The following is a 20,372-nucleotide window of genomic DNA, read 5'->3' as shown; positions in this document are numbered from 1 at the left end:
TGAGGAAAACTGAAACAATGGTGAAGAAAGATTTGGCCTACTTCTTACCACACATGTCTACTGCTCTCAGTTCATTTATAGCCCTGCAGATGGAGGCAGGTTTATGGTTTGCTATTGAAGCAGAATATCGTCCTAAGGGGAGCTGGAACGGCTACAGTCTGGCAATCATGTCTTGGCTCTGGACGGACAAGCGCAGTCACTATCACACAGTCATTGTGTTCGACTGGAGATTTTTTTGTTTGGTTGTCATGGATCCTCCTGCACGGTTGTCAGAGGGGACTCGATTGTTTTTGTTGTTCACATGGGTGGTTAAGGAAAAATATAGGCTATTGAAACCTTTTGCTTAACAAGATGTAGTCTCATGTGTACTCGCACACAAATCACGGCAGAGTAGGGAAATCACATTTGGCTGGTGTGGCCAACAGACCTCGGAGCTGTAATAAGTGAACCCCTCAGACCAGCCTTGGACAAATCAACTGTGTGTGGGACTGGACGTGTCCTTCAAACACTGAGGGCAAAAGATTTACTCACCCAGTGCTGAGTGTGTATATCAGAAGACATGGGGCAGGATGTTTAGTTGAAGGTTTGTGGATTGGCCTGCACTCTGCTTGGCTGCAGTTGTGGGCAGAGAGCTGGAGCGCTTGTCAACCTCTGTATGCTAATGAACAGGGTCAGAGTGAAGGGTCTGTTGGCCAGGAATTCAGCAGCATGTTTTTGCAGAGACCAGCAGTGTGTAAACTCTACTTCTCCACCGCTCTCCCTATTGCAGTTGGTCGGGTTCAACGTATTTTTATTGTTTAGTCTTTGGAATCTATTGTTTAGATGTTTTTGATCCTCCAAAACTTTCTTTTTGTAACATCTCATCTTCCATTTTATTACAACTTTGATCTTATTCAGTGTTGGCCAGTAACAGAACTTAGGGGACAAGTTACTTTTTTTTAGTAATGACAGAAAAAAATATATTTTTCTATTTCCAATTACAAAATATGTGATGTGTAGAGGATTTAGGGATTTAGGCACTTCGTAGGAACTGGGGCTGAGTAATAAGAACCATAACCTTTTTTGCAATTTGAAAATTACTTTTGAACTTTTTCAGAGAGTAACAAGTTATTGATCTTTTTAAAGTTGCTTACCCAACATTGTTATTTCTATAGTTATGGCCTTCATTTCTTTCGGTAATGAGATTGTACTCACTGAGTTAATGACTTAGTGAGTATCACTTTGTGATAATGAGATGTCTGAACATGACTTCACTGCAGCAATAAAAGTTTGATTGTGATTGGATGATTTTTTTTCCCACACTGCCCATGATAACCATCCACTGCAGTTTACAAACTGACTCTTGGTTCATCTGCAACCTACAGGTTTAAACTTGTTTAGATAGTCGAAGTTAAGCTTGTTAAGATCTTGTCTACATCCTTATTCCCTGTTTTTTTCCCCATTGGTTTTCACCGTAGCAATGCCGCACTGTTTTCACATTTCGGCGGTCACTTTGATGAGTACCATGATGTCACAGTCGACAGAAATGATAATTTGGATAAAAATAAGATCCAAAATGTAATAAAGCGGAATTATCCTTCAAAGGAAAAACATCTGTGCATAATATTGATTGGGGTTGCCTATTTTAGTCACAAAGGCTTATAAAGTGCAAACTGTTAAACAGCTCAGTGCATGATATTGAAAACGTGTGTAGTCAACAGCAATAACTTGCAGTTAATATGTTATTGTACATGTACGTGTGTGCATGAAGGTCTAATTCTGGTCCCGGTTGTTTTTAGAGCTATTGTTTGTTGGCCACTTGCGGTGGTGTGTTGGCTGAGAGGAGTGGGGTTCAATTACTGCGGTGTGTGGGGAGTGTTTTATAAGGAGAGGTCAAAGACAAGACGGACCCCTCCCTGCCACACTAAAGCAGCAACAGAGGAGTGTGTGGTTTTTATCCAGTCAGTCCCAGCCTGCAGCTCTGCAGTCTTGTTTTTGCTTGTTCCCCTTGGCGACCGCAGGAGAGACGGAGATTGAGCGACGGGGAAAAAAGGTTACACATCACAGGATAAGATGCCAACCAAGTTCATTGAAAGGGAGAGTGGCAAGGAAAAGCTTGCAAAGCAGCTTTTATTTGGGTCAACCAGGGTCATTAGGGAGGAGCTGGGTCTCTGTGTTATTGTGTCTCTCTTAATAAAAGTGAAGGGTGTGAGCTGGGTCGTCAGCCTCTGCCACACGCTTTTATTAGACATCTGCTGCTTTCAAGTGGAGGAAATGTTTAAAGACCGCTGGGTGGATTTGTAGTGTAGCCTGTCCCGACCACATGCTATCTCAAATCAGCACGCTGCAATTCAACAGATGTGCCCACCACTAATTTTAGCCACTTTCCTCAGACCACAGCATTGTTTGCTTTCATGGCACAGAGAAAATTGTTTCCATTTTTCCATATACAGAAGGTTTTTGTTTTTGGATACTACTGAGACAGCAGAAAATTGGAGTTATTCCATTTTTAAATTTACTTAAAATTCTTGGGGGTTTATTCTCTCAACTTTGTGTAAACACCACATTCTCTTTCTGTTTTGTGGCTCTCCCTTCGAACACAAACCGCCTCTGTTGCTGCTGTGGGCATTCAGGCAGCGCGCTGCCCACTTTGACAGTGAAACAGTCACTCGGGCTTTTGATAAAAGTACAGAGCACAGTGCACTCCTTCATTCCAAAACAAGCAGTTAATAAACAGTGGAGGCAGGTCTGCTCTGCTTAGTAATTAGAGGTGAAGGTGCTGAGTGATTTTGAAACAAAGCTCAATTTTCCTGTAATTAGTATCTACGAGTGCCTCGCAGGTATTCTCCACAGTCTGGACTTATCCTCTTTAGGGCAGATCGTTGTAGTCCAGTCATGATGAAACCTTCTGGAAAATACAATAACCAGGAAGCCTGATGGGAGGGAGGTTATGGAAGGTGAGTGCTGCATCCTGTGCAGAAAGGTCTACCCCACAGCTGTCTGTGCCCAGTGAGGCCAGTCTCCTGTCCCAGAATGCCAATGGGAGCACATGTCTTTAGGCCAGACAAACACCTCTGTCAGCAGACCGCAGTCACCCCACCAGTCAGACCATTCAGCTCGGCGCTGCTCTGTAATTACACACCACTGCCTGCTGGGGAATGGGTGGGAGGGGGCCAGCCAGACTGAGATGCAGACCCTGTCACTGCCATCAGCATCACTACAGGCATGTGCTGGAAAAACAGAGAGTGAGAGAGATAGGAAGAGTGAGTGAAAGGGAAGGTGAGGTAAAGACAGCCCTGTCTGGGACAGAGAGGCGGGAGGAAAGGCAGGAGACCCTCCTCCTTCCTGTGAAAGATTAGAGACTGTGTGCGTGAGCACATCTGGATGGGCTGGAAGAGCTGAAAGGACTGATGTGAGAATCAGCAGAACCAGAGCCAAAACGAAGAAGATTAGTGAAGAAACACTGCTGGTCACACTGAACTGGCCTCTGCAGGATTTATGTGTGTGTGTGTGTGTGTGTATGTGTTTGTGCACCACAGTTATATCTACACACATTCAAAAACCACTAGTTAACAGCTGGAGTAGGAATCTGATCACAGGCTTTTGTCAGTTTCAGACAGCTTCAAGTAACAATGTCCCTCTCAAGTCAAAAGTCTGGTTTCTTTTTTCCTCAAGTAGAAGTCAAAGTGGAACAGATTTGCTGATCTTAATGCAGCACAACTACTGCAACTGTACAACTGAACTTTATGAGTTTGCTCTCCTGAACAACTGATTCTTTTTATATCTGCACATGTCAATCAGAAAAGACAGCAAACTAAGAATTAGTTATTTGGACCAGTGTGTTGTAGAATCACTGACTTGAAAACTACGCCAAAAACAGTACAAGTACATAAATCATCTCCTCAGGTGCAGTAACCGGGCTAAATGTAATTAATTTTCACCTTGGTAGTGACTGATGGAGGTCTGGCTCAGTGGAGGATGTGGTGTGGAGAGTGTGCGCTCTGTTGTACGCTGTCTTGGCTTATTTAGTGTCTGTGCTGATTGATGAGGTGAGATTTGTGTGCACGAAGTGAGAACCTCTCTGACCCTTCATGCTCTCACCTCAGGGTCCTAAAGGCTATAGCATGGTTTCATTTGCAGCAGGTCTTTGCGACACCTCACCTAGACTTGTAAATCAGAGCAGATGTAAGACTGGTTGCCTCGGTGCACTTGTTTTCAGCTTAACCACAGTGTGAAGGTGAGGATTCAGTCTCGCTGAGCTTTACCTTTTCCTCTGGGATCAATTGTCTGACCGATTGCATTAGCCAGACCGCACTTCCTTCTCACCTGTAATTACAGTTGAACTTGTCCAGTGTGTGGCCTGCCCCACTCTCAGGCTGAGAGGTGGGGAGGCAAAGGAAGGAAATGATGAAGTGTGTCCCACCCTTTAAGTCAGTCACCTAATAAAAGAAACCTGTGAGCCTGGGAAAGCACAGTAAACACTGGGGTTCAGATGCAGGTTTGCACTGGGCAAAGCACCAAATACTGATGACCAGACTAAGACCCATGAGACCCATAAGACATGAGACTAAGACCCCCCACCCCCCATGCATGTGGGGTGGTTTAATACGCTTTATTACTGGCTGAGATTGATTTGAGTCCACCACCAGTGAAAAGTTTTTCCCCTGGTCTAGCCACCTGTGTAGAAGACAGGGATGCACAGATCCATCTTTTTTCTCCTCCGATATCAATGGAAATACCTCAGCTGAGTTTATCAGCTGATACATAGCACTGATCTGATAATTGTGCTATAGTTGTCCCCAAAATTTAAAATTTGTATGCCTCAACTGGGTTTAATATGGTTGTTTTTGGAAAAAAGGGTATTAGTAAAGGAAAAAGAGAGAAAGAGAGAGAGTGAAAGGGAGGAGAGCAGAATGAAACAGTACCAAGTTCACATCACCTCAGTTTGTCTCTTTTTGGATCCAAAAGTGGACAAAAGAATTGACTCGCTCAGCAAACATATGTTCTGAGTAGCCACCTTGTCCAGCTTGGCTTGGCTTATTTTGAGGAGTACAGTGTTTTCTATGAGTGGACACTATGTGTGTGTGTGTGTGTAAGGCAGCAGCAGCAGTCTTCAGTCTGTCTGAGGCAGCGCAGAGACAGAGACAGAGACAAACGCCTCCCCTGGCTGGCTGTCAGCACCTGGTCACTAATGATGCTGCAGCGCTGAGCTCAGCTAATTGACCAGACAGAGATGGATCAGGACCTTGCACTCTACTGTGTTTGCTCGCTGCTGTGTGTGTGTGTGTGTGTCTGTGTGTGTGTGTGTGTGTGTATGCGTGTGTGTGTTTTGATGCTTGCGTTCACAGCTGCTGCCAAGACCTGTACTGTATCTCCCCACAGGAACTTCAAACTTTGAGATAACACAGTTACACTCAAGAAAACAGTCCAGATAAACCTTTAGAGGCTGTGTAACATAATTTGTGCCTCAGGCCTGTCTTCATATATTCATCCACCCTCTGCTGCAGATCATATGAGAGGACAACAGAAGTCTCACTCGTGCATCCATAAAGCTCCATAAGGCGGGCCTGTCTGCAGGCTGCTGAATATTTCTGCAGAAGCAGAGAACAAATAAACCTCAGTAGGTGATGAGCTTCAAGGATCAGGCAGTCAGTGCAGCTGAGTGTGAGATGTGTGTTTAAGGCTCTGGTTGGCAGGGCTCACTGGGCTCTTAGCATGAAGGCTCTGGTTTATTTTCACTGGGAGAGAATCACTGAAGGAATGACCTTGGCCCATTAATAATACAACCTGTGCGTGTGTGTATATGTGTGTCAGACAAAACCCTACACAAGAGCACATGCACACTCTCATACAAACACACACACACACACACACACACACACCCCAGTTTGTAGAATGAGAGGTGCAGCTGCAGTCCTGGTCACTGTGCCCTTGGCTGTGACTCTGGTGGTACCAGCAGAGCTCCAAGTGGGCTTTTGGGTCCAATAATAATAGATCTGAATAAAGCTGCCATAATAATAATGTAATACTTTTATGATAGTAGCAAGTTTCTTAATGCTTTTGTGGAATCCAAATCAAAAATGCTGCATTCAGATGAGTGCACCCGGTTCAGTGTCAGGGTTCCCTTCTTCTTCACGGTTCACACTTGGCATAAATGTGTCTCTGGTGTTGGCTCACATTCACTTTCCTTTTGACTAAATTGCTGTGTCTCACTTTTGTTTTAACGTTTTTGGAACTTTTATCCGCTTCAGTCCTGCCTGTTTGATTTCTGGCAGAAATTGCAACTCCCCTCTTGGTAAAATCTAATGTGGAAAAGTGAATACAACAACAAGACATCACTCTGTACACATTTAAGGCACATTTATCACCACATGTGAACTGCAGTTTGTCTGTGCTGGATCTGGACACTGTTTGGATACAAGAAACAAAGTCTGAATAGAGCCAGTGTAGTTTTGATGCATTAGACAATGCAATTTAATTTAAACAAACTTTTACATTATGGTTGAATTACACTGACAAGACAGTATTTTCTTGTCATTTGACAGGATAGTTGTCAGTTTACTCACCTTCAGTGAATGACGAGAAACAAAGGAGGGAGGAAAAAGTCCTGTCTGGGTTTCATCTGAGGCCTGCAGGGCAACATGTGTGGCTTGGCCGACCTATTGGCCAGGTTTCGGCAAACAGTTTCCTCTCTGTGTCTAACCCTAGCCTCCAGCTATATGCTTACAAATACTGTATGCTGTTACAGTTCCCATAGACTTTTGGATGGCCTCAGAGCTCCATGATAAAATCAGATAAATTCAGTCTGAAATAGATGTTTTGCAAAATCCGATTTGCTTTTTAGAGGCTCCTCATCACTCCCAGAGTCTTAACATCTTTTCCTGCTGCTACAAAATACCTCTAGATACAATATCATCTCACGCTCAAGCAGAAGCAATCCCTTAGGCCATCCCTCATAACCACCTCAATACACACACTTGTTATTAAATAGGAAAGGGTAACCTTCTCATTGTGACCTTGGTTCATATCTTCCTCCTTTTCCCATGCGATTATTGGGCAAGCAGGGGCAAAGATTATTCAAATAGTGTTTGTAAACAAATGACAACACTCTGTATATGTGTGTGAGTGTGTATGAGATAGAAAAACAGAACCAGAGACGGAGCTGATGTCAGGACGGCCTATGGCTCTCTGAACTCTCTGCGGGGGAATTTCTCTAATGACGAGCTCTGACTCAGTCACTGATTAGGGCCCAATGCAACGTGGGGTCAAAAGGTCAAATACATTCACACATTTCTTTGACTCCTCCCACCCCCCTACTGGGGCAATTAGCCCACTGAGAACAAAGAGTGGATACAAGGAACCGTGTCCATCAGGGGGCATTCATTTACTGTGATGATGTTGTTGTTGGCCAAGCGAGCAATGGATCACACTTGAGGCATCCAAGTCATCCTCTGTCTTCAGGTCTTACTTCAACACAGCCTGGACGCACACACACACACACACACACACACACACACACACACACACACACACACACACCGCAGGCCTTGTAGTTAACAGACACTGTCACAGGAGAAAGCAGAAGACAAGAGGGGTTTTGCAGGATTTTAAATTTATTGCTGCAAGACAGAGAGAGGGAGTGTGCAAGAGGTGTGTGTGGGAGACAGTTGTCCTGGTGCCAGAGCTGGCTTAATGCTTCATACAATAGCTCAAGTGTGGGTGAGGGGATCTTGGCGCTTAAATGTTCTTTTCTCTTAGAGGGAGAAGAGGTGCCGTTGGGAGGGGAGGGGCGAGAGCTAGATTTCCTATCCAGAGCCCCCTTTGTAATTGAATGCAGCCATCTACATGAGCCGAGCTCCAGAGAAAACGTCCCCAGCATGTGCTTGTACATGCACTCACATACCCACCTCTCTCTTTGTCTCCGCACTCTTCCCCCCCTGCGGGCTGAAGTGCAGCACGGACGAGTGAAGAACAGTTCAAAGTGTGTGTTCTCCTGGTCTCTGTGCAAGGTTTATATTGTTATCGAAATGTGGAAGAGTTTTCTACAATCTAGAGTGCATGCCATAACATTTCAGTCTCAGGCCTTACATGGTTTGAATCCATCTACACTTGTAATCCTCTGAGAAATACCCAGAACCCAAAACAGTGAAATCATGAGCACAGAGGCTGAGGAGGGAGAATTATTGAAGCGCTCTCAATTTACCCTAAACCATGTGTTCTGTGTACTTTTCATACCCCTCCTTTGCCCTCTCTCTCCCTCCTCTTTGGGTGATCACTCAACCCGCTATGCTTTCCTGTCTTAAGTTCCCAAATGTTTATTTTTCTTCATGACAATAAGCTCTCCCTTTTCCCTTTCTGGGTCAGCAGTGAATAGAGACAGATCATGACATGTGATGTTACAATAAATGAGGCTGTTTAAGAAGAAAATCGTTCTCCTGCTCCAGCTCAGAGCTGCAGGTGCTATTTCATGGCTTATTTTAGTACAGCACTTACTGTTGACTGTGGTTACTGGCCACTGAATGGAAAGACGTGCGCCCCGGTGGCTAATGAGGTGCTGAACCCAGACTCTTGTTTGTATCAGGAGCACCTGGGCTGACCAGAGCCAGAACATGCCAGACGAGGGAGTCGGTCTAGCACTTCCGCCAAGTTCTGCCCATTCAAAAACATCCACCATCCAGGGACACAAACTCCCACACTTCATAAAGTGAAAGCAAGACATAATGTGAGCCGAGACTGCCCATTCTCTCTGCACAAGGAAACCATTGTTTGTCTTTACACGCCCTCTCTCCCAGGCCTTGTGATTTTATACTCCATAAAGAAACAAGGCAAAAGGAAAACAACTTGGCAAAGATGCAGCGTGCACAATGTTTGTCTCTTAGAAATGTAAGAGAGACAAAAGCTGCAACTAGTGATTTCCATTTCTGTCTTCTCTGCACGTCGTCAGCCTTTTGTCAGCTCTTTCTGGCTAATGCTAGCTCACCTGGAGGATGGCAGCCCAGCACAGAGGTGATTTCTGGTGAAATGTCTTCATACAACCCACAGCACAGTCTTTCTAACTTCCGTATCACTGGAGTGATGACATTACAGTAAACCTAACATGACATACTGACACCTGTAGGCCTGTCAGTGAGTATTTAGAAGCTGAATCAGTTGAGAATCATAGAAAGATATTCTCTTTATGTTGTTGTTTGTCCACAGTCACTGTAACTGTCACATAATTCCTAGGATACATGGATTATTATTGTATTTGCATCACCTCCATACTGTCTGTCAGCTAAGGCTGCAACTAACGATTATTTTAATAATCATTTTATCTATTGATTAATGCCGGTCTTCTCGTTTAAGCAATCATTTGTTTTGTCTGTAAAGTGTCAGAAAAGTGTGAAAAATTATAATTTCCCAGAACCTGAGATGTCTTCAGATGTCTTGTTTTCTGTGAACAACACTGCAAAACCCAATTTAAAAATCCTCAATTTAAGAAGATAAAACCAGAGAATCACAGAAATTACATTTTTCTGTCTTTTAATCTTCTGTTACAGATGCAGGGAACCAGCTTGTGGCTCAGGAGGCAGTACGGAAACCTTCTACGGTCCGCCGGCCGCCTGCGCGCACAGGAGAAGCGATCTCTAGTAAGAGCTACGAACATGTTACTACTTTGACTATACAACACAATGGCAGAGGTGTACTACATGTGTCTGATTCCTGAAGGTAAACAAAACAAAATCTTTTTCAGACTGTCTCAACTGCAGTCGAATCACAGCTTTGAGTGACAGACTGAACTCACTGGAGGCGAAGGTAAGAGCTGCTGTCTGAAGTCACTCATTCAGCCACAGGATCTGAATCACTGATAAGCATCTGAGGCCTCCATTAAACTAACATAATTTTTAATTGCCCACACGTGTTTTATGCCTCCCTGTATCAGGTCCAATTACTCACTGTCCCGGCATCCGTATCGCATCGCCACCTTCAGAGTAAAGGAGGAACTTCACCAGAGGCCTCATTACTGATGGGGGCCGTGCCCGCTCAGGGAGCTCCTGGTGAGCAGGGACCTGCAGGTAGGTATACCACAGCTGTCATGCATGGGTACGCTTTGAGTTGAAAAATACTGCGTATTTCCATGAAGGGGAGTCCAGGGTTTTGTGTTTTGATAATTGAGTCAAAAATCACTCCTCGCAGTTTTTCACTGCGAGCCGCAGCTCTTTTTCTGCCCTCTACCTGCTCACCTCAGCTCATATCCCTTTTCCTCCTCTGCACACACACTCATTTCCTTTAGCAAAACTAAGAGCCCAGTTGTCTGTGCCGCTCACTTTCAGCGCTCTGTGGCTATGTGGAAAACGAGCGCTTCTGAGCATGAAAGTCTTCTCCTTCCCTGGCGTCAAGCCCAGTGCTGGCTGCAGCTAGAAACACAGAGTTCATCAACCCTGCTGCACTGTCGGAAGAAGATAAAAAATGTGTACCAGTGAAATCAAAATGTAGCCGCTATGTGGAGGAATTTTGTGGGATTAAATAATATTTCACTCTATGCACAGTTACTTTACTGCACAAGTTTTCATTTGGGGAAAAATGAGATGATCCCAATGAAAATGGGTTCAGTCCATGTGGTGTCTGAAATCACTACTTCCTTTATAACAAGAGGCTCAATAGTTTGCTCTATAGTTAAAAGTAAATTGTGACTTCAGCCTCATAACTGACGGGTGTGGAGTCACACAATGGTGATTGTTTTTATCTGTAAAATATGACACTGGATTGTGGGATTGTCAGCAGAAAGTAGTGTCCATGCCATGGACGCTCCTTTTTTCATTCCACTGTGGAATTTTTTAGGACACAATATACTGAATAAGATCCACTCTCATAATTTGAAACATAAAACACATTTTTAAAAAAAGGTAGTTGCACCTCATCCCTCAGTGGATTTTACATTGCCTCTTCTCCAAGTGGTCTGAGCCCAGATTTTGCTTACAGAGCTACATCTCTCAATTAAGCGGTCTCTCTGTTTTCATTACAGGTCCTCAGGGTGAAAAAGGGAGAGATGGGCTTCCTGGCAGAGATGGTAAATTGTAATCATAGTTGCCTTTCAGTCACTGTAAAACCATTTGAGATGTAAACCAGTTAAGGCTTCATGATTACTCATGACTGTTTCCTCCTCTTAGGGAAGCCAGGGTCTCGGGGGCTGCCAGGTCCCAGTGGGCCTCGGGGGGAGACCGGGTCAAGGGGCCCATCTGGAGCCCCTGGATTGAAGGGATCCCCAGGACCAGCAGGTAAGAGAGGACTAAAAGTAGAAATCCACACAGCAGACTGTTAGCAGACAATTGTGAGCAGAGTGGAAGAAATTAACTTTGTCGTAATAGATCTTCACACAGTTTGTCGTGAAGCTTTGTGTGTGCGTCACTGAGACAGATGTGTGAGTGTGTTGCAGGGGAGCTGTATACTTGTCTATCCACTTTACCTATTGTCTGCAGAACAATTGCCTACTATTGACCAAAGACTTGTGGAAACAAGTGCAGAAATCAGAGTGATCTCTAACAAAAGACTGACCTGGGGTGTCCTGCTCCAGAGTGTTTGTCTTTCTCTTAAACCACACAGTCAACCCACAGACCCTCCAGCGGTAAATGTTAGAGCGTTCCAGCGGCCCCTGAGGCCAGCTGGTAACTTACTGGAATTTGGGCATTTTGTTGGTTGGCTTTTTAAATCCTGTTTCTAAAAGCACTGCTCTAGTGGGCAGCAAAAGCATTTGTTTTCAGACTACATATAAACTCCCCAAACATGTGCTGCTGCTCATGGTCACCAGCCAGAGCAGAAACAGATGCATAAATCTGTTCAGAGTTCAGTGCTTATGTACAAATAATAAATGAGCTGGTGGAAACAAGTAAATCCACACGCAGCTGTGACTTGAATGATAATAAAGTAAATGGTGGTATAAGTTTGTCACAACATCTGCTCTCGCTATAGGCTGTTATTCCTCTGCTCTGTATCATGAAGGGAGTGCCTCTCCTTTCGGGCCAACATCTGACCCCTGCGCTGTGCCTGCTGCTGGGTAAAGATGAGATTTAGAGCAAAAGTTAAACTACAAACCCACTTTCCGAGAAGCGCCATGTGACTTCAATCTGAAATGAACATGAGCTATATATACACAAATCCCAGGTCCTTATGATTTCCATATGCCTGTGGTGTTATTGTTTTTTCTATCTCCATTACTTCATAAGTACCCAAAGCCAGTGCTATGTCTTGCATCCAAAGCTATGTTTTCCTTATTGTGCTGATTTTTTCATTTTAAAACGAAAGATAAACACAGAGTTGGAATGTGTCCAGTGTCAGGCAAAACGTAGACAAATATGCTTTTGAGCCAGGGGTTATGGGAAAGTTTTGGGAAAACATTAACTTGTGATGTTAGGAGAAGTGACACTTGCATTTTGATGAGTCCTAATAGGTTACAGGAAAGTTGTATTACAAACTGTGGCTCATATTTTGACGGGGCATCCTCCAGCTGCTCTAGGGAACCATTATTCTGCAGGCAAAAAGAAAACTGTTTTCCCAAACATGTCACATAGACTCTAAAGGGCCACTTTGACTTGCCATTTGAGCCACTGTACCGCAGGTTGTAGCTTACAGTCTCTCCAAAGCAGCCAAAACACAGTTGGTCATGCTGCAGTGTTTACCAAGGCTAAGTGAAAATGGCCCACAGAGGTGTCAGATCAGAGCTGTAATAACATTACCATGCAAAGCAGCAATCAGCGGACTGTCATTGTCAGTTGCATCAGTACATAAACAGAAAGGTGGTGAGTGTGGGTCTGTGGGAGGACAAGAGGTGATGTTTAGGGGACGGCATTACCTCTGGAGAGTCCAAACAATGAAGTCAGATGTAGTTGTGATGGTGTTTTGAGTTTTTCCACCTTCAAAAAAGATGGCTAAGGGAGGAGGAAGGGCACTCTCACTGACCAGCCCATGGCTACCAGCTCTTACTGATTCACATGCATGTACTAAAGCTAGCAAAGTGTATGCAAGGAGCATTTGATTCACAATGAACCTGTACCAGTAAGACTTTGCACAATTTAATGGTGTTTATTTGAGTTTTCCTGTGTCCCTTAGTAAGTTCCCAGCACCGGGCCATTAAAGACCCTCCTCCTGTTAACTACAGAGAAACGTTGTGCGGTTCATACAGCACTTCTCCTCCTCTGCCCAACTGCTGATTTTACTCCACATGTGCACATACACAGACACAAAACACTAACTCCTGCCAGACACTATTATGATGTATTGTTCAGCACTTTATCTAATCTATTTCCTCTCTGGTCTTTGTCATAGTTTATCCTCCGATCATCACATCACTCACAGTCATTTATCATAACCAGTCTGACATTGTGCCTTTCCTCTCCAGAAGACACTTTAAGATCATATTTTACTATGATATAGCTCTGAAGTACAGTATATCTGTCACCACTGTGCTATTTCTGTCATCCCTCCTCTCAGGCCCCCGTGGTCCACCAGGACTCCCAGGAGAGAGGGGTCTACCAGGCCCGCCTGGGCCTCCAGGGCCTCCCGCGCCGGCCAGTGCCCACATCCCAGAACCAGATCACAGTAAGAGCCTGGATAACTAACAGATTTCATACAGTCACCATGACACACATACCACACCCCATAGTTTAGAAAACTTTTTGCGTTTGTCTCAGAAGAGTACTATTCCTTACATTCTCCCTCCTGATTTAAAACCTGGAACCTATGTTACTTAAAATACAAATCAACCACCCACAGTTTAGTCAGAGATTCGGGTGTGTTATGCTAAGACCAGCTAATGTAGCCTCAAGCAGAGAGGAGAAGGCTATAGAAGTCTGGTAAGCTCACTTCTTTCTAACTCCATAGCTCCAGATTTTTTTAATTTTCAAACTTGTGGTCTTCAGCCCAAACCAACACAGAACCAAGTGAATATTTACATTTATGCAGTGTTTTCATATATATATATACAGTAGTATTCTTCAAGACCTGTGAGCAGACTTTGATGTGTAAAATCAGTGCCCTTTTTTTCCTGTATATTTAATTTCAAATTTAATGTCATCTTTTTCCTTCTGTGGCTTTATAAAAATTGGACGACTGCTATGGTTCAGCTTATAATTCTCACACTTTATTTTTATGGACCTGGACCTGTCCCGAAGTGTCAAAAATCCAGATGGAGAGTATATTCATCTCAGACAACCACTTTCACCACCTCCTCAATGCATGGAGAGATTTCTTACTGGGCCAGACCAGACATTGTGACCCCATGTCCAAACAAAACCAGCTTGCCGTGAACCCAGCATGAGTACATGTACACAAATTCAATCAAAGCCTTTGTTCTCAGGGAGGGTGACGTAGGTTTCACAGATTTCTAGCTTGACGCCTCAAACTGCTGCTATTCATGTGTCTTTAGCAGACATTCTCTCTCCTGCTGCGTGAGAGCTCTCACAAATTTTAGGACTAATGGTAAACAAAAGAAACAAAGAGAATGAGAAACAGACAGGATGACGGTAATCCTTTAACTGCTACTTGCCCCGTATTGTCTAAAAGCCAAGTAGAACAGAATCAAAGAGTATTAAATGGAGGCAGAGACGGTCTGAGATTGACACAGACTTCACATGCTGGGATGAGAACCTGTCCACCACTGATGTCACTCAACAACTTCCAGATGTAGGCCGCTCAGACAGCTGAGGGGGAGTGTGAGAGACAGATGGGGGCCTGCACTGGCTCTTTCAAGGTCAACGCATCGGTGGCTTTTATATGCGGATTCAGTGGTAAAACAAAGTATGCAGCACACTGGTTCGTCAGCTCTGGGTTCCTGTGTGGAGAAAGCTGTGGGTACGTTGAGGTTGGCACGGTGATTTCCGAGACTGCGAGCCATTTCTTTCACATCAAAGCAACAGCAGGGAGCATAAGGAGGGGGTGGGGGTGGAGGTGGATGGTTCTGTGCTGAGCTTCCTTTGGAAAACACTGACTTATTTGGCTTTTACATCTGCATCAGGAGGTTGGAATTCCCTTTTTGCAGAACAGGAGAGGGTCCCTAAACCGGCAGCAGCCAGAACGTTAAGCAGAGAAGAGGAGGACTGTTCGGTTATTTAAAAGTATGATTTCAGTACTGCTGAGTGCCCCCACGTGTTTTCGTGTCACATTAAGCCAGAGATCCCAGTGCGTACTTAGCAGGGAATGAAGAGAGTGTGTTGAAATAGACACAGACACAGAGAGAACGGCCCTGGTTTGGATGTCACCTCTGGTCCTGATCTGTTAGCAGTGTGCTATGTTCTGGCAGCTGGAGGATGTTTCTGGCTGTCATCTCCTCCTCCTCCTCCTCCTCCTCTCTGTATCTCCTGAAGTCATGCTGTGATTGGATCTGTGTTTCCTGTCAGTATAAAATGACCCAGTGACCACACACTTCCTCTCTGGCGTACACGTTCACCACCCTCTTCCTCTTGTCTTTTTCACTGTAGACTCATGTTGCTGTGTACGCCTGGTCAGTGTGGTTACACAGTGAATATGTAGTATAAGTTTTTTATGGAATATTACATAATATTTTTAATGAATGTGAAACTCTGACTTACTACTGACAGGGCTTTTGAATACATTTAAGTGTAGTTTACTCTCCTGCTGAAGTCATTAGATGAGGTTTGAGTATTTGTTGGAAAACACTGCCCTCTAGAGGTAGCCCTGAGACAAGCTTCTCAGGCAGCAGCAACAAAGTAAGGTTACCAGCTGCTTCTGACAGCAGCCTCATACACCAGCGATGACAAAAGTAAAACATTGCACACTTAGAGACTTAAATAATACATGGATAATACAATAATACATACCTTATATAGTTTGTCTGAATAGTGAGGCCACAAAATGAGATGTTCTGTCACAAAGTTAGGACAGGTTATTATCACAGATTTATCAGCTTAGTTCCTGTTTGCAAATACTGTCCATAACCCAGAGAGTAGTTTCTACATCCCATTAAACACATGCATTTTGTTTTAACTCCAGCTCGTGGGAAGGACCCCTTCTTCACAAACACTTTCCATGACTCACGAGGGTTACCTGTTCCAGGACCTCAGGGCCCTCCCGGGCCTGTTGGTGAGTGTTTATCTGTCTCTTTGTTGTGTTTATCCCTAAATGCACACAGGCTGTTTGTGTTCTGTCTGAGAAACCTCTCTCCATAGACTCAAAGATTCTAGTAAAATGCTTTTACATACAAAATACAGTTGATTCACACCGTAGATGGTCTGATACTGGGTATAATCTACTGTACACTGTTTTTCTAGCACACAACTGTGCTAACCAGATATTATTTAGTCTAATTTTTCTTCTTTCAGAGGATTGTAGGTTCAGTTTTTTGTGATTTTTCTATGCAAATATGCTTATTCTGAACCAGGGGACCGAACACAAATCATTGCTCAAAGCTGAGTCAACACACTTGAGCTTTATAAAGTCAGACACAGGTAATGTATATATGTCAGGCTGAGCTCAGTTCTCTTCACCAGGCAAAACACAGTTAAAAAATAGCACCACCTCCTCAAAGCATGTGAAGGTACTTGGTGCTAATATGAATCTTTCTATGTATTTTGCAGGTCCCCCAGGTCCCAAAGGCCCAGTAGGACCACCTGGCCCAGCAGGACAGAATGTAAGCTCACTTGCAGCACAATGGTGCAATGCAGTCACTTGCTGAGTTCAGCACTGTCTGATTTGTTCGTGTCCAGACTTATCTTTGTCGTCTTGAATTTCTTCTCTGATTCAATACAGGGGAAACCTGGAGCTCCTGGAACACAGGGCCCTGTGGGGCCAAAGGGAGAACGAGGGGAGAGAGTGAGTACAGTCAGTTCTATAGTGTTCAGTAGGTTTTCTTCATTTAACTCTACGTCCTTAAACAAAACTCTCTGAGACATGCCTTTGGTTTTCAGGGTCCTTTAGGTTACCCAGGAGAGAGGGGCTTCAGAGGCGAGCCGGTAAGCCACCTCCACCCTACTGGCTTTAAGATTATGGCCTGAGTAAATGAGTGTATAGGGGGAAACATCAACAAATGTCATAGCTGGTTATATTTCTGTAAACTACACTATCCAGCAGCGGCGCTGCAAACCACACTGACCAGTGACAACTCAGTCTCAGGGAGAATGAGCTCCTTCTGTTGGAGTAAACTGCTGCACAGTGTTCATTAATGTTTTGCAGTCAAACTCAATTTTTGATAATACCTCTTCACAGGGAGCACCGGGTCCCAAGGGAGAGCCAGGGGAGAAGGGCTTGCCGGTAAGAAAGTAGTTGGTTGTAGTTCACAGTTCGTATGGTGTCACAGGGCCTGGAAAGCAGGGGTAGTTAGAAAACAAAAAAACATTTTTTAAAAGTTTTAAGATTCCTTTGTTAAGCATTAAATGTTTTCACTGTGTCTGTCTAACCCTTACTTTTCTTTTACCTCTTTCTCGTTTTACAAGAGCAATCTAAATGTAAGATATTTTTATTTACGTCATCATGTATTCATTTTGCAATGCAGTGAATCTATTCAGTGACCTGAATTCAGTCTAACCATGACCTACATCTCAGGTTATGGTTTCAAGTCCATACTTTCCTACCTACTGACAGTCATAGTGTCTGTTATACATTGTTGTTCTTGTTTGAATATATATGAATTTAGCTGTCTGATTTTGTGTGTGAAATGTGTTGTTGTTAATGCGTTCTTGTTTTTGTTGGTCCTCGGGGTGTGCTCTGGACTGCTGTCCCCTGTCACGACACTGTCCTCTTGACCCTAAAGCTGTCTGACTCCCTCTGCAAGCTACTGTCCCCATGGCTACCTTTCACAGTCACTTTTTCAGCATCTGACTTTGGCATATACATCTACATATACAAAATACAATAAGCAATGTCAGTCTTGTAACAACACCATGCACCTGCTCCGATGGAGCGAAACAATGCAGAATATAGTAAAATCCCTTTAAAGGAAAATGTACGGTATAGCCATTTTAATTGAATTCAGCCCTGCTGTCTTACATCCAATCAATTTCAGAATTTTACAGGCTCAAAAATGTTTCAATGACCCACAAAGAAAACGTGTGAAATGTATATGCCAAATCACTCCATATGTGTCAGTGGTGGGTCCTGTTGGGCTTAGAGGTGGTGTGCTCTGATGTGAGTGGAGTGGATACAGCTATCCTCTTTATTCCACAATGCAACCTTGCATGATTTCATCTTTAAGTTCTGTACTACATAAACTTTCTTTTCTAGATGTGAAAATCAGCTATAAAATGTGTCTAATGAGTAAAATAACACAGTGGTGATAAGACAGAAATAAGGCAAAGTAGCTCTAAATTCCCATTAGGATTGTTATTACTATTGTGAGTATTGTAGGTATTTGGCAATAAACAAAAAACTTGGATGAATTAAAATTTTTTCCCTGAAGATTGTGCGAGACGAAAAGTCAGAAGATCACAATATCTGATTTGAATTTATCCTGAGATGAACATGAATATCTTTGAGTTTCATGGTAGTCCATGCAACAGCTGTCAAGGTATTTCACTAAAAAGCTACAAATGTCCACCTCTTGGTGCTACAGTAAATATCAGAGGGTCACCAAAGTCTGTAGCAATCATCCTCTGAACAACATGAATGTCCTGATAAAAATTTTATGGCCATTCATTCTAATGTTGTTGAGATGTTTTGGTTTTAACCAAAGGCTCATCCCTAGAACCTAAATATAAACTGTAACTGTAACAGTAACTGTATGACTCTGTGAGACTTTGCCTTTTTTCTTCAAACATTTAAGTACGTTCTTGGTTTGTCTTACTAATCAGAGCATTTCATAGTGGATATCGCTCACGTGGGCACCAAAAGCTTCAGCTATTCATTGCATGCCTTCTTTTGTAGTGGTGCTGCCTGTCTGCTTTACTTCTCTTGCTCTACTATGTTTGTTATTTTTGAAGGTATGACTCATGAAGCCAATGCCTTATGCTTTAACAAAAGACAAATCAGATGTCAACATAAATCTCCTCTGGCTTCAAACTGTCAGATAATAATGGGTAACTTTTGTGACCACAGCGTTAAGAATGAACACTGTGGTGCTGAAAATAGTTGCCTGGCATAACTGCTACCCAACAAAAAGAATGCAGATGGCATGATCAAATCAAAATCCTGGGAGAGTGTAATTCAGCTGTGTTATGTCACCAACATGAGGCTGGTCTGTAATGTGCATGCTGATGCTGCCCAGTCCAGCATGGCAGAGACTGACTTTCATACAGCAGCATGGCAGGAGAATGAGGGAGATACAGAGAAATACAGGGAACAGATCATGTCTGAGAGTGCTGGGCAGATATGTGGACTGTTTTAACCTTCTAACTGCTGAACTGTATTGAGAGAAATGACTTGCATCTTGGCGAGCAGTTCTTTGGCTTGTGCTCCTTACCTTGACGGCTGTATCTATCTTCACAGGGTGACGGAATACATCAGATCAGAGAGGCGCTGAAGATCTTAGCCGAGAGGGTTTTAATTCTCGAGACTATGATCGGTATTCATGGTGAGTAGGAGGCCTGAGGCAGGGTCAGCTTTAGGCAGGAGTCAAAGGTGGGAGGTGGGGGCGGTGGGGGCTCAAACTCCCATTGTACCTCACTGCTGGGACAGGGAGTGGGAACAGTAGCGAGCAGCCCCAGGACTCGGGCTGGTGTTTCCACCCCCTCACACAGTCCCCCCTGTCACTACTCTCTGATAGGACGTTAGCTTGCAGATGTTCCACGACTTGCAGGCAGACCTTGAGCTTCTGGCTCGCAGGGTGACACTGCTGGAGGCTATCATCTGGCCAGGTAACGCTGAGACATCCTCACCCACAGCTCTGCCAGCCCTCACTGACCTTTTTGACAAGATCTAGAAAATGTTGATTGAGTGTTAGAAGCATAACATTTCTGATTACCACTGTTGATCTAATCACTGAAAAGTAGATGTCTTTTAGAAATATATTCTTATGTATGAATTGTTTTGGTTATGGTGAACCTACAGTGTCATGGCAGCACAGATATTAGTTTAAAGGTCCTGAAAACCTAATTTTCTCAGTCAGCGTCTTACTATGAGAGATGTGGTCCTACACGAACAGTCTTTCTGCTAAGGTTTTGGTGATTTCAGATGAGCTGTTTCTGTATTTGTGCATTTTTCTGTGCTCTTCTGTGGATGGAGTCAGCTGGGAAATGATGATATCACATACTTTGAGACACCAAATTAGGGTTTAGCAATGTCTGAATCAAAATCAGATGACAGTTTACTTGTTTGGTTGCTGGTGTCACCAGCACTATCAATCAAATATGATCAAACCACACCCAAACAGACCTGCTGAAGAAGATTAGCTGAGTTCTCAAGAGTGAAATAATAAACTAAACTTTTTAAACAAAATTTCAGGGGCTTAAATCTTAAAATCAAGATTAATC

General features: G+C 43.7%; 1 protein-coding gene across 2 annotated transcripts in view; it reads left to right on the top strand.

Annotated features, from left to right (window-relative positions):
• The window catches only part of emid1 (EMI domain containing 1), a 51,021-nt gene that overhangs the window by 29,811 nt on the left and 838 nt on the right, over positions 1-20,372 (top strand). Inside the window, exons 4-15 of one of the 2 annotated variants that reach the window (XM_041041484.1) lie at positions 9,519-9,608; positions 9,713-9,774; positions 9,902-10,034; positions 10,985-11,029; positions 11,130-11,237; positions 13,447-13,554; positions 15,964-16,053; positions 16,548-16,600; positions 16,720-16,782; positions 16,878-16,922; positions 17,176-17,220; positions 19,390-19,474. In XM_041041484.1, the coding sequence (XP_040897418.1) occupies positions 9,519-9,608; positions 9,713-9,774; positions 9,902-10,034; positions 10,985-11,029; positions 11,130-11,237; positions 13,447-13,554; positions 15,964-16,053; positions 16,548-16,600; positions 16,720-16,782; positions 16,878-16,922; positions 17,176-17,220; positions 19,390-19,474 (927 nt within the window). Of the gene's footprint in view, positions 1-9,518; positions 9,609-9,712; positions 9,775-9,901; positions 10,035-10,984; positions 11,030-11,129; positions 11,238-13,446; positions 13,555-15,963; positions 16,054-16,547; positions 16,601-16,719; positions 16,783-16,877; positions 16,923-17,175; positions 17,221-19,389; positions 19,475-19,666; positions 19,758-20,372 lie in introns of both variants that reach the window. The other variant, XM_041041483.1, reaches the window with a different exon arrangement.

The sequence above is a fragment of the Toxotes jaculatrix genome, chromosome 7, assembly GCF_017976425.1.
Source record: "Toxotes jaculatrix isolate fToxJac2 chromosome 7, fToxJac2.pri, whole genome shotgun sequence".
Classification (NCBI taxonomy): Eukaryota; Metazoa; Chordata; class Actinopteri; family Toxotidae; genus Toxotes; species Toxotes jaculatrix.
The sequence above is the reverse complement of the archived record's forward strand: the minus strand, read 5'-3'. Positions and strand labels throughout refer to the sequence as shown.